The 14,081-nt window shown below is 44.5% G+C and overlaps 1 protein-coding gene and 1 pseudogene across 1 annotated transcript; both read right to left on the minus strand.

Annotated features, from left to right (window-relative positions):
- Positions 1 to 11,013: 11,013 nt before the first annotated feature.
- Positions 11,014 to 12,002, minus strand: LOC123386953 (annotated as a pseudogene).
- A 78-nt stretch (positions 12,003 to 12,080) lies between these two features.
- On the minus strand, positions 12,081 to 13,416 carry LOC101686061 (cationic amino acid transporter 3-like). Its single transcript, XM_045073338.1, is given in 2 exon segments — positions 12,081 to 13,160; positions 13,162 to 13,416. Coding segments are annotated over 2 exon segments (1,335 nt in total).
- Positions 13,417 to 14,081: the final 665 nt, after the last annotated feature.

Here is a 14,081-nt window from a genome sequence, read left to right on the forward strand (position 1 = left end):
TCTCCCTAACACCCTTCCAGGCCTGCTGTCCCTGAAACAGAAACCCCATCTCCATGAGGCTCAGACCACCAGGTGCCCACACCTGGGTAAAGGTGATAATATGACTAGGCCAGCTCCATCTGACTCCCCTGCCTCTGTCCTGCCCATACCACTCCTGCTCCCTTAGTGCCTCTTGCCAGGTAGCCTTTTCCCTAATGACCTTTAATGCAGCTGGCCATGGAGAAAAAGTTTGGGATGGTGCACTCAGCCCTTGCATCAGAAGGATATGAAGGGTTAATCAGCCCCAAGGAGGGTTAATCAGTCCCAAGGAGCTGTCCTGCAGAAAGTCATCCCTAATGTCCCTGAATTACACCAATTCCGAGACATTCTTTAGGAACAGACAGTGTGGGACACAGTTATAGGACAAGACCTGCTGTGCTAAGTAGTCAAGGAAGAGATTCTGTGGCCCATGAATACTAAAAGCCCCTTTGGAAAACAAACAAACAAACAAACAAACCAAAAACCCACTAGATTCTGTTCTCAGACTGGGAAACAGCTCAGTGGCTCCCACCCAGATGGGCACCCACTGCAGGTGCTTTGGACCAAGTGGAGCTGGGATCTCATCCCTACCCATGCTGTTCAACTGGCCTCCTCAGCTCCCAGGAGAGTCAGGCCTCAGTGTGAGCAGGAAGGGGCTCTGGAAGTGTTACTGTTAACTTCCTGGGACCCTCCAAGGATCCACAACACCTTTGGTTTCCCTGACACAGCCTTTACTCTGTACATCTGTCCAGACTCTGACAGCTTCTGAAGAGCTCTCGTCCTCCAGTAATCCATCCAGACAACTGGTCGCCCTGACCCTCTCTGAATTTCCATCTGCCATTGCCCATCCTGATGCCTCCACCTCCCCTCACTGTCCACCCCCTTCCCTCTGACCCCTCACCTTCCCACCTACCACTCAGTCCCCTCCCACCTGGACAAACATCTCCCCAACCCAGCCTGCCTCCCTCCCCTCCTGACACACCTCCACAGACAACTCTACCTTCAGTGGCCTCCACCTTCCCATTACCTCCCTCTCTCCAGCCTGCTGCACCCCACCATTTTGTTTCATTTCAAGTCATTTCTACATCTGCTTTCACACCTCTCCCATCCTTCAGAATCTAGGGAGTAGAGCAGGGGTCAGAGCCCAATAAAGGAAAGGACCTTTCCCCCTTCTCTCCCTTCCTGCCCTCTGCCTGCCATCCCCCAACTCTTCCTGAGAACTGAACTGGTCAGATGTTAGCAAGAGTTGAAGAGACATCTCCCATCAGCTGAGTGAGGGACTGGGGTACACAGAGGAACAGGATGGGCTGTGGCACTTCTGTCAACCTGAGGGAAGCAGCAACCAACACGGTGAGTCCTACTCCCTTCTGAGTAGACTCAGGGGTGGCCAGGGCCCTCCACAGCTTGGCTCTGCCCAGGTCACAAGGGACTCTTGGCAGCCCTGGGACCTTGGGAGGGCCTGATGACCTGGTCACCCCAAAACCACTCCTTCTCAGTAGACGACAGAGGCAAACAGTGACTGTTCTCCAACGGGTCATCCCACCATCTCGGCCTCCAAGTCAGCTGAAGTGCGGAAGAGAAAGGACCCTGTGCAGCCTCTGGGTCTTTTCTCCCAGCAGAGCAGGGACAGCTGAGAGCCCAGCAGAGGGCATGTGGTTAGCAATGACCCTGTGTGTGCAGGAGGAGACTCAGGCCTCCACGTGCAAGCCAAAGATCCCCCCCCCCCCAGAGTCTAAGTCATTTTCTGCCTGTTTGCTCTATGTGGTGTCCCTCCGCCCACCACATCTTGCTGAACCCCAACATTGATGGGGATCAGTTCTCCCTCTTTGAGTCCCTTTTGAGTCCCTGTCCCTCCCTGAATCAGAGCCAGGATTTCTGCCTCAGAAAACAAGCAGCGCTGTCTGCTCCCAGGAAGTTCTTCTTCTCCCCGTGCTTTGATCATTCTTGCTGCTGTAAGTAATCCTACTGTCCACGGAAACTGTGGGGCTCTCTCCCAACCTTCCCCTTCTCCCCACTTCTTCAGCTTCTCTGTGCTTTGTCCCAAATATCTAGGTGCCAGATCCTAGGTTTCAGAAGGGTCTTCTGGGCATGGAGCTCAAAGGAAGGGCTGCTGAGCATCTGTGTGGGCTGCAAGAAGGTATCAGTTCCTGGGGTGAGAATGGCCAGAGAACACTTTGGAGCTCTGTGCACACAGCAGCATTATAATTAATGTGAAATGGTTCATTGAGAAGCTGGGTTTAGAGAGGTGAGAACAGTTACAGGGAACAGGTGTAAGAGCTCCAGGTACCAGTCTCATTCCCCATACACACTCCCCAACCATTCCAAATGGGCTCCCTGCTCTGCAAAGAGATAGACTCTAATACTCCCAACATGTGCAGGAGGAGGGGGCAGGAAGGTCGTCCAAGGAAGACTGGTAATGAAAGAGCTAGCTGAGGCTGCTGAGATACCACAGGGACTGTCTGCTCCTCAACAGCACACGGGGTCTTCAGCCTTGCAGCAGGGATCCAGAAATGACTGGTCTATAATTCAGGGGATACCTTCCTCTTTCCAAAAGCACAAAAATCCTTACCAACTCCTACAAGGAATAGAGAGCCCAGAACCCACTGAGACCTAGATGGGAAGGGAGAGAGAGTCTGTGTGACAGCAATTAGCCTCTTTCTTTCTGAACTCTGTCCTCATCTCTTCCCCAGAACCTCAGATCCAGGGGCATTAGTTCAGAGATCTCTGCCTTGATCTGTCTCCACATTTTTAGCAAGAACAAAGCTCTTAACCCTTGTTTTACTTACAGACTCCTAGGCCCGAGAAGGAAGGACAGGGTCTATCCTGAGCAAAGAAAGGGCTCTGACTTGCCTTCTCTCAAGGCAGGGGAGAGGTTGGAAGTTGGACCCAAGAAGGAACCAAACCGAAGCTTGGGTTGACAAACACAGACCCTGGTGGGAAGGCTTTTATTCTCCTCCTGTTATTGATTTTATTGTTATGGTTCTTCGGATTAGAAATTAACTCATAATCATAGTAGGGTAAATATGTGATAGTGACCAGAAAGGCCATCCCTAGCCTCCCTATCTAACGGAAATTCCCTGTTATTCTTTATCACAAACTTATTTATTCCCTTGTGGATTCCTCACACTCTGGAATTATGGAACATTAGTTTTCTTGCTTTGTTTTCTTGCTTCTTGTCTATTTTCCTCCAAGAAAGTCTCTAAATTTGAAAGAGACAAAGAATGAAGAATGAATAAATATATTATATGGGAATAAATTTACTGGTGGGATCAACATTTCCTAATAAGATGGTCCATACCTGAAAGCATCGTGTGCAGTTCTACAATCTCAGTGATTATCCTTCATCAGTCTTCACAATACCTCTCCTGCCACAGCTCCTCATGGGCTCTTTCCCTCTATTTAATACAACACATGAAAGTTATTTAGCACTTCTTTAGCTCTGTATTAAGGACAGTGGAGAGAATATAAAAATAAACAGGGCACAGTCTCCCCAAACCAGAAGCTTACAGGTGAGTGAGGGAGAAAGAGAAGACACAGGGTAACTATAGCTGAACATGGTGCAGACAGACAGCTATGGTGAGAGTGACACAAAGGAGTAGAAGAGATCAAAGGAAATATATTTCTTCAGAGGCAGATAACCCAGGAAGGCGTACGCAGGGGTAACATTTATAGTGCCCCTTGATGATTGTATATGATTTCAGTAGTCAGAGATTGCGAGGACAGAATTCCAAGGAAAGGCACTGCTACTGGGAAGGATTTCTTGACTTTGGGCATCGTGTGATATCAAAAACTTCTGTTCATCATGACAGAGTAAAATGCGAGAACCAGGGAAATTTAAGAGAAAACTGCAGAATCTGGAGGCTTTGTAGACAGAAGACAGGTGCCAGAACCTGGGTCCCAGCTCAGAGTCCATTTCTCCCCACTTCTCTTGCACCTGGTCTTTGGAAGGGACAATGGTTCCAATGGGAGTGGGTACCCATTATGTCTTCATCTGTATGTCTCTCATCTCTGCTCTCCCTCCATTGAGTTATTTAATAATAATGAAAGCATTTCTTAATCTCATTACCCCGAGGAGAACAAAGGTCCAAAAAACATATACTACACAAATTGAATTAGGTGATTTGCATACCTGGAGAAAAGGAGAAACCCCTCCTCATTCCATCTCCATAGTCAATTTTCCTTCATCATCTGACATTCTACATCAATAAATATCTGTATTTCCTCCTTCTCTGGACAGAGACGCTGTTAAATGTCACATGTAAACTAAAGGTTGTCATAAATCCCTCACAAAATAGCCTCCCAAAAACTGACAGTGGCAAGTAGAGGAGGGGCTTCCTGGGCTGTGTCTGCTCTCAAACCACCTGTAGGTCCTGTGTCCTGCTTCCAGGACCTTTGCTTCAGGTTTTCTAAAGAGGGAAACCTCTATGCCATCAAGTTTCAGTGATCAGCAGTCCCTCACTGAGCTGATACTCCGTGCAGAGTATAGCTCAGGGGTTACATGTATTAGACTCTGCTCAAACTTGGTACAAATCCAAGCTTTACTACTCACTTTGCACAAATGACTAAACCTCTCTTTGCCTTAGTTTCAACATTTCTAAAATGAGCACAATGACACTCACCTCATTCAACTTTGTATCTAATAGGTATCAACTTTGTATCTAATATGTAAAGTGCTTGGAGTACTCACAAATGGTAGCTATACAATCATCATCATCACTGTGGGGTTGTGGACATAGAAGGAAGTAATGCTTGAGAGAGATGTTCCTTTCCCTTAGGAGGTTTTGAAATCTCCTATGACACAAGATGAGTACATGGAGAGAGGAGTAAACCTAAAACTCTATTTGAGCCCTAATGTCTAATATATTCTCCTAAATCCAAGGAGAGTTATGAGAACTGATAGCGGATTTCAGTGCTCTAATAAGATTGTGGGTTTGTTTTTTTTTTCCTGTCATTCATCATCCCCATGCCTCACCACCTACTTAAACCACACATCCACCCATCCCCTCATTTAGGAAGTCAACTGGAGAATTCATGGGATAACAATGATTTTGAGAATTCATTTTCTATATTTCTCTGTTTCTGGGCAGGAGCCCATCTGAAGCATTCCACACTCAAGTGAGACAGCCATGCACACGGCCACAGAGCCTAGCCCTCCTATCTCACCCATCACCCTCTGATCTCAAAAAAATGATTTCTTAGGTTTAATCCCACCTATTTTCCTTTAATATTGGCTTCTATTTCTCACCCATTCTTATAAAGGATGAGTACAAGATCCCTTGAAAGGCTAAGAAAATTCTCCAATGGGAGCACCTGAGTAGCTCAGTCAGTTGGGCATCTACCTTTGGCTTGGGTCATGGTCACAAAGTCCTGGATAGAAGACCCTTATCGGGCTCAATGCTTTGCAGGGGGTCTGCTGCTCCCTCTCTCTCTGACTGCCCTCCCCACTTGGTTATTTTCATTCTTTGTCTCTCTCAAAAAAATTTTTAAAAAAGTAAATTCTCCAATACCCACCTTGTCCATTGTTCCACTGCCCATCAGCACAGTTGTATGGGATTAAAGGTCTCATATACTCTGTTATTAACCAATTGAAAATTATCAATGATCCCTTAAAAAGCATAATTTGGTCCTTATTAGAGTATAGCCTCTTATGTAGACATCTTGTCTCTCCTGAAAGCATTTGAAAGATGAAAGTTGCCTAATTTCCAGGACAGATAATTAAGATTTCCTATTTCATCCCCCAGCCTCCACAGCCTCCTCAATTAGTATCATCAGGTCATCACTCATTTGATTAAGAGACAGTATAATCCTGAGTCAGGGCATGACCAATATGATTGCCCTGGGCTCTTGCAGGCCAACATATGAAGGTGGGGAAGTAGAATTGGCAGGAGTCACCACCCACCCAACGTTTGCTTCAGAGGAGGCCTGAGGACCAGACAGACTTGAGTGAGGTCACTGAAGGCTTTTTCCCACTGTGGGCAGAGTGCTAAACCCTGCCATCATGACTGCTTTGGGAGTCCTGGAGACAGGCGAGCAGTCAGACCCCACACTTCTCCCTCTTCCCAAATTCAATTCCCTAACCAAGGCCCCACTTCTTGTGGTTCCCAGTACCAGTTTTCACACCTTCCATAGTGCCCATCTGAGGCCAGACACCTGTCATCCCACATCTAATTCCAGTGTTTCTCAAACCTGAATGACCACACAGATCACCTGGAAGCCTGCTAAAAATACAGATTCTGATTCAGTAGGTCTGGGTTGGGGTCCAAGAATCTGAATTTCTACAAGCTCCCAAGTGACACCCATGCTACAAGAGCAAGGATCTAGATGATGTAGCAGTTGCTACAACTGTTTCCCAGGAAGAGTCTATCTGTCCACATCTTTCTGTCTGTCTATCCTCCAGATGGCTGTGAGAATCATGTCTCATTCCTTCCTGATTCAGGAATCTCACGCCATGGCATAATACACAACATTGTATTGTACACAGGAATACACAATACATTCTTTCATGACTCTTAAAGGTCCGTATGACTAGAATTACTCTCCCATTTCTTTTCCAACTCACCCGTCTGTCTTTTATTTACCGAATTATTCCATAGACAACATTCTCCAGGAAGTGTTTCTTGACCTATACGTCTTTCTCAGCCTCAACTCATACCTTCGCTTCCAGAATAATGATGCCTCAATCCTGATCCAGTTATTAATCCTCCTATTTCAGCCCATTTTCCTCCCCATGTACAGTATCAATTCTCTCTGCCCAAGAATTGCAGGTGCTTTCAGAAGGTATTTGTTCCAGTCCCTCAAAGAAACATCTACTGGAGTAGGTAAATATATGGGTAATCTTGCCTCTGGCAGGCTTCCCCTGGAGTCACCTACTTCCTGGTGGGAACATGAGAAATTCAGCAAGTAAGGAAGTACCTTCTCTCCCTCCCTCACAGGGAAGACCCCATGCATTAATACAATAGAAAAACACTGTCCCTCCTATATCAAAGCAGAAAACTGACTGCATCAAGAAAGACGCCTGTTGAGCCCAACTGGAGCCAGCCTCATATTCAGGGATTCCCTGGTATCAGGTAGAACCGGTTGGTGCTTCTATCAGTTTCACTACTTCTAGCCCCTCCTCACATCCCATGGGAAGAGTTGAAGCTGGACCAGGGGAGGTCATGTCATGCATTCTCCTGACCCAGGACTGTATTTTCCCTGTTGCTCTTTGGATGAACAACACTGTTCTTACTGTTGGATTTAGAGGAAATAAGAACTTACTCCTTGTCCTAAGAAAGACTCCACTGTGAAGGAACAGACAACACAGTTACTATAACTCAGGCATATCCACACAACGGCAAAATACAGGTGCCTGGGCACAGTTCTAGATGCGGGGTACAGACAGCTCTGAATGGAAAGACATTCTGCTTGCCAAGGAAGTCTCCCAGAAGATAGTTGAAAGGAGTAGCACATGCTGGCCTGAAGGAAGGAGAATTTTCTGTACCAATGAAATGCGTTAGTCTCAATTCCCTTGAACATGAATTTATTAAATGTTCATTAGGTGCCTGACCCCTGCTGGATGCTCTGGGAGTGAAAACAGGATACACTACTTACCCAAGATCTATAATCAGGAGCAAAAAAAAAAAAAAGAAAGAAAGAAAGAAAGAGAAAAGAAAAGAATCACATATCTGTGGTATGCTATTTTTTTAATTTTCAGATTTATTGGTGTATAGTTGACATATAAAATTGTGACATATTTACAGTATACACAGTATTAATTTGATATACATATAATTGTGAAATGATACCTTATGATTTGCCCAATGGGAAAGCATTATCAATGGAATTTTAATCTCCATGTTTCGTTAAATGAAGATGAGTGTACAAAGGGCACCTCTGTTTCCCTCACTTCAACTTTACACCTGAAGAGCCTTTATCTGGAGCTCTGGTGTTCAACAGGTGGTCCCTGGACCAGTGGCATCAGCATCTCCTGGGAACTTGTTGGAAGTACAGGTTCTGGGCCCCACCCAGACCTCCTGAATTCCAAACACTGAAAGGGTCCAGCAATCTCTTTCCACAAGCGTTCCAGGTGTCATGGCACCCCTGAGGTTAAGCACCACTGAGCAGGATACTATTCCTAGCCACTCTCCACAGGGCCCTCTCTCACTGGGACCTTGATTAATGAAGTGAAGATATAACACTGAGCGTGCCCAGTTAGCTTCTTCAAATTTTTGTCAATTTTCTTTTTTTGTCCAGAACAAAACTTCCCACTGGACCCATGCAATCCAACCTGCTCATACACGAGAAAAACTAATTAAAGAATTCTCTCTCCTGTGATGGTAGTCCAGGGACACTCAGCACTACTTGTGATGAGTAGTTCTGTTTAATTTAATGACTTAGGATTAGCAAGTCAACTAGGCTGCAGATCTACAGGTGACAGTTTAGTCATCTGTCACTATGACATGATTATCAATAGGTTCCAAACAAAGGAGGGGGAAATAGGGTGTTATTTATTGGACCTCTACAACTCCAACAATGGGTTGTAGTGAAAAGTAGGCAGGATACAGGTTCAGGTCATTTGTTGTAAGGTGACCTAATTGAGAGAATAACAGGACAGAAGAACCAGAGGACTCCTAGAATATTTTAAGGAAATGTAACTTGAGAAAGGGATCAGTTGTGACCTCTCCTGCTACACATAACTAAGCAGAGCATGGAAGGAACTGAGTGGCTTCCTGAAGGTCACATTGCTAATTGTGGTGGAAACAAGCCCAGAACCCAGGACATGTGGCTTTCAGCTGTGCACCTTCTGAACAGGTGGGCCAAAGCAGACAACAGTAGAGAAACTTTAATGTCCAAGAATGCAGATGTTGCTAAGAGAAGTATCAACCCATGGATTTTCGGCATGGACAGTGAGCTCAAAGCCAAAGTGTTTTGTGTCCAGGGGAGAGCTCTGGCTCCAGTCACCTGTGCATGCTCTGTTGTCCCCTCACACAGCCAAAGCTCAAGCTACACAGTCCACTCACTGTGCTCTGAACACAACTTCATTTTCCTGTGCTTCTCCTCCTGGTGCTCTCTCTCGACCTGCAATCTCTCCCTACTGCCCAGATGTGGCAAATCCACCCCTGAAGTGAGTCAGCTCAAAAGCCATTCCTCTACAAAGTCTCCTCTGATTTCACCATCAACCCTCACCTCTGTACCTGCCACAAATGATCATCCTCCACCTTGAATTGCCAAGATATTTTATTTTTATATTACTTATGGCAACACGTTCTACTTTGTGTTACAGCAATGCTTTACCTCTTGTATTAGATATAAGCTCCTTAAATGCGGAAGCCATATTTCATCTTTATTTTAGTCTTTTCTTAGCTTCTTTTTCTTTTTTTTTTAATGTAAATATAATGAGCATGCAGTGTTGATGTATTACTCGCAGGTGCACAATACAATGATTCAACAATTTCACACATTTTTCAGGGCTCATAAAGATTAATGTACTCTTAATTCCCTTTATTTAAATCACCCATTCCCCTACCCATCTCCCCTTTGGCAACCACGAGTTTTTTTCCCATTATTTAGGGGTCTAGGGTGTTGTGTTTTTTTGTTTGATTATTTATTTATTTTGGTATTGCGTTTCTCTCTCTTTTTTCTTTTTCATTTTGATTTTATTTTGTTTCTTTAATTCTCCATAAGACTGAAAACATGGCATTTGTTTTTCCCAGACTGACATATTTAAATTAGCATGATGCCCACCCAGTTCATCCTGTTGTTACAAATGGCAAGATTCCATTCTTCTTTATAGCTGAGTAATAGTCCATTGGATGTACATATAGAAGACATATTTCTTTTTAAAAAAATATTATTTTTAAAGTTTTTTTTTTAATTAATTTATTTGACAGGCAGAGATCACAAGTAGGCAGAGAGGCAGGCAGAGAGAGAGAGAAGGAAGCAGGCTCCCTGCTGAGCAGAGAGCCCAATTCAGGGCTTGATCCCAGGACCCTGGGATCATGACCCAAGCTGAAGGTAGAGGCTTTAACCCACTGAGCCACCCAGGTGTTCCTAAAAAGAATATTTTACTTATTTATTTGACAGAGAGAGACCACAAGTAAGCAGAGATGGGCAGAGAGAGAGAGGGAAGCAGTCTTCCCACTGAGCAGAGAGCCCAATGTGGAGTTCAATCCCAGGACCCTGAGATCATGACCTGGGCCAAAGGCAGAGGCTTTAACCCACTGAGCCACTCAGGTGCCCCAGAATACATCCTCTTTATCCATTCTTCTAATGATGCACACATCTGTTCCTTCCATATCCTGGCTATTGTAAATAATGCTGCAATAAACATAGAGGTGCATATATCTTTTCAAATTCATGAAACAAAAACACTTTTGTACAGAAAAGGAAACCATCAATAACAAAAAAAGGCAACCTACTGAATAGAAGATATTTGCAAATGATATATCAATAAGGGGTTAATACTCAAAACACACAAAGAACTTCTACAAGGCGATAACAAAAAGCAAAAATCTGATTAAAAAATGGGCAGAGGACCTTAATAGATACTTTTTCAAAGAAGACATACAGATGGCCAACAGACACATGAAAAGATGTTTAGTGTTACTCATCATCAGGGAAATAGAAATGATTACTATACATTAACTAACTGAACATAAAAAAATTAAATATATCAAACTCTTTTAAATAAGTGCAGTCAGATGTCACTTTATACCTGCCATGAGGGCTAAAATAAAAAAGACAAGAAATGGATGCCTGGGTGGCTCTGTTGGTTAAGCCGCTGCCTTTGGCTCAGGTCATGATCTCAGGGTCCCGCATCGGGCTCTCTGCTCAGCAGGGAGCCTGCTTCCTCCTCTCTCTCTCTCTCTCTCTGCCTGCCTCTCTGCCTACTTGTGATCTCTCTCTGTCAAATAAAAAAAAAAATCTTAAAAAAGACAAGAAAAACAAGTGTTGCCAAAGATATGGAGAAAAAGGAATCTTCGTGCACTGTTGATAGGAATGTCAATTGATGCAGGCCTTATGGAAAACAGTGTGGAAGATCCTCAAAAAAATTAAAACAGCACTACCATATGATCCAGTAATTCTGCTACTGGATATTTTCTTAAGTAATCTCTACATTCAATGTGGGGCTCAAACTCACGGGGCTGAGAGCAAGAGTCATGGTCTACTGACTCTGCCAACAAGGCATCTCCTTCATTAGTGAATATTTAACTAAAGAAAAGAAAAACATTTTATCAAGGTTCTTCCAATACTAATTCTGTAAAAGTCAGTAAGCAGCTACAGACACAATTGAAGAGTAAAAAGTAAAAAAAAAAAAGGTAGGGGGGCAGAGAGCAAAGACACATCCTTCACTGTACCATAAATATGAAGTTCTAATAGTGTTCCCACACCAATATCTCATAGAAGCCCATACTTCCATGTGCTCAGGAGTACTCCCCATTGTGTAGGGAACCAGACTGCATTCAGGTGTGATGATATCAAGCCAAATATATATTGGCACTGCTTAGTTCAAGGTCTAGAGTTTGGGTCCATAAGCAGGGTTAAGCTACCCGTCTTTGCTGAATCCCGTAGGTGAAGTAGAAAACAAACCCGATCAGCATCCAGATACCAAATCTCAGCCAGGTGCCAGCTGACATCTGTGTCATAAGGCAAACATTCATAAAGATGCTCAGGAGTGGGAGGAGAGGTAGAGCAGGGACCTTAAAGTGAAGGGGAGAGGAGCTCTGAGGCTGTCTCCAGATGACCACAGTGATCCCAGTGATGAGCACCAGGAGCAGTACAACCACTGTGATAGGCCCTGGGTCTCCAGAAAGCAGACCTGGCCAGTGGGTCAGCACCAGGCAGAGGAGAGTCATCAGCAGAATCAGCAGTGAGGAGCAAACATAGACAACCTGGCCAGAGAGTGGAGTGGGGGTGGGGCTGCCTGGAAAAAATACGCCTTGTAGAGTCAGCTTCTCTGCTGCAGGTGTGGTCTCCTCCTGCATCTGCGCTACATTTCCCCCATCCTCCTCCTGCTAAAAGCCCAGGCAAGCCCTTTTTAAAATTTTATTGGATTTTTAAAATCTTTATCTTATTTTATTTTTTCAGTGTTCCTCCTCTTCTTCATTTTCCTCCTTCCTCCTCTCAATCTGGTACCTGACGGTAAGAACACAAAAAGCTACCAGGGAATAGGATATCAGGGTCCCAACTGACCTCAGATCCAGAAGATCAGTGAGTCCAAAGAAGAATAACATGATTGCTGTGATAATGCCAAGGATCAGAGTGGACAAGATACGGCCATATGTGTTGTAAATGAACTTGGCAAGGACTGGGAAGAAGAGACCATCCTTTTCCATCATGAATATCACCCGACGTATGGGGAACGTAAAGCCCAAATAGAAGCCAACAAAAAAACTACCAAAAATTGCAAAAACTACAAGATAGTACACAGGGACCCAGCCAATATGGAGAAATGCCTCAGGCAAGGTGCTCCCAGGTTGAAGCTGGTAGTAAGGAACCATGAGTGTAAGTGATGCGGAGACACCAAAATACACAAAAAAGCAGATGAACAGTTAAATCACAATGCCCATGGGGATGGAACGCTGGGGATTGTGGGATTCTTTGACTCTGGTAACAATAACACTGAAACCTATAAATGCATAGAAACAAGTAGCTGATCCACGGAGAATCCCCTGGAAGCCAAAAGGCACGAATCCTCCAGAGCCCAGAGGGCCCAAGTGAGAGGTGCCATTGAGTCCAGCCTGTATGTAGTCCTCTTCTGTGAGCTTCCAGTTGTGCAGGTCCCCCTTAGTGAAGCCAGAGATGATGCAAAAGCTGAGAACCAAAAGCTTCACCAAAGTAAACCCTTCAAAAACTCTGAGGAAGCCAAGCCGACCCATAGACAGCAGTTCCGTGAACAAAAACAGAAAGATGACAAAAAAGTAGCCTAGATTGTCTGCAATGACTTGGGGAACATACTGTGAAATGGTCTCTTGCTGGGTCTCAGAGATCCGGTTCCTAATGAAGCTGTCAAAAGTTAAGATCCAGGCCTGGACCACAATGAATGCATCAACAACAAAGGAGAGGATGAGGTTCCAGCCAGTGATGAAAGCCCACAGTTCACCTACAGTGATGTAGATGTAGAGATATGCCGAGCCAGGATGGGAGACCCGGGCACTAAACTCCGGCATAGCACAGCCCAGCCAACAGTGATGTTAGACCTGCCACCAAAAAGCAGATCACAGTGGATGGTCCTGCTTGATTACCAGCCACCTCATTAGCCAGGAAGTACACACCAATACCCACTGTGCGGCCCACACCCAGTGCCACTAAATCCAGAGTTTTCAGTTTTATGCCAAATCTATACTCATACACTTCTTTCTCCAGTGGACGTCTGCTTACCAGCTTTTGACGAAACCTGCTAAGCACCTGACGCAGCATTCTAGCTGGAATTGAAGAAGATTCTAAGGATCAGAGAGCTGTGGCAAGCCCAGGGACCAAGAATGCTGGATCTGGTTAAGTGAGGCTGAGTTAAGCAATTTGGGTGGGGACTGTGGGGTCCTTTGCTCAGGCTTCAGAGCTGCTGATTCATATTTCTTCTTCTTTTTTTTTTTTCCTTTTTAAAATTTTATTGGATTTTTAAAATCTTTATCTTATTTTATTTTTTCAGTGTTCCAAGATTCTTCTGGTACATGCTATCCTTCCAGAATGCCTATGGAAACAATAAATATTTACTGAACAATGGTGTTCAACCAATCAACTGAGAATCAAAGGTTGCATATAACTTGTTGCAGCCCAAGTATCACAGAAACTGACACCAAAAGACACCACAGAAAAATTAATCCTGCTTTCCTTCCAGTAAAAGTACCAAATACCTCCCAACATTTTGTTTTGTTTTGTTTTGTTTTGTTTTAATTTATTTTCCAGTGGGCTCCATGCCCAGCATGGAATCCTACATGGGGTCTGAACTCACAACTCTGAGATCAAAACCTGAGCTAGTATCAAGTGTTGGAGTCTCAACCAGCTGAACCACCCAAGCATCCCAACAATTTCCTTTTTTACAGTCCACTTAACATAATCCCATGTGAGTTCACAAGTCACATAGC

This window comes from Mustela putorius, unplaced genomic scaffold (assembly GCF_011764305.1).
Source record: "Mustela putorius furo isolate JIRA1106 unplaced genomic scaffold, ASM1176430v1.1 tig00537227_pilon_pilon_pilon, whole genome shotgun sequence".
In the NCBI taxonomy this organism is placed as follows: Eukaryota; Metazoa; Chordata; class Mammalia; order Carnivora; family Mustelidae; genus Mustela; species Mustela putorius.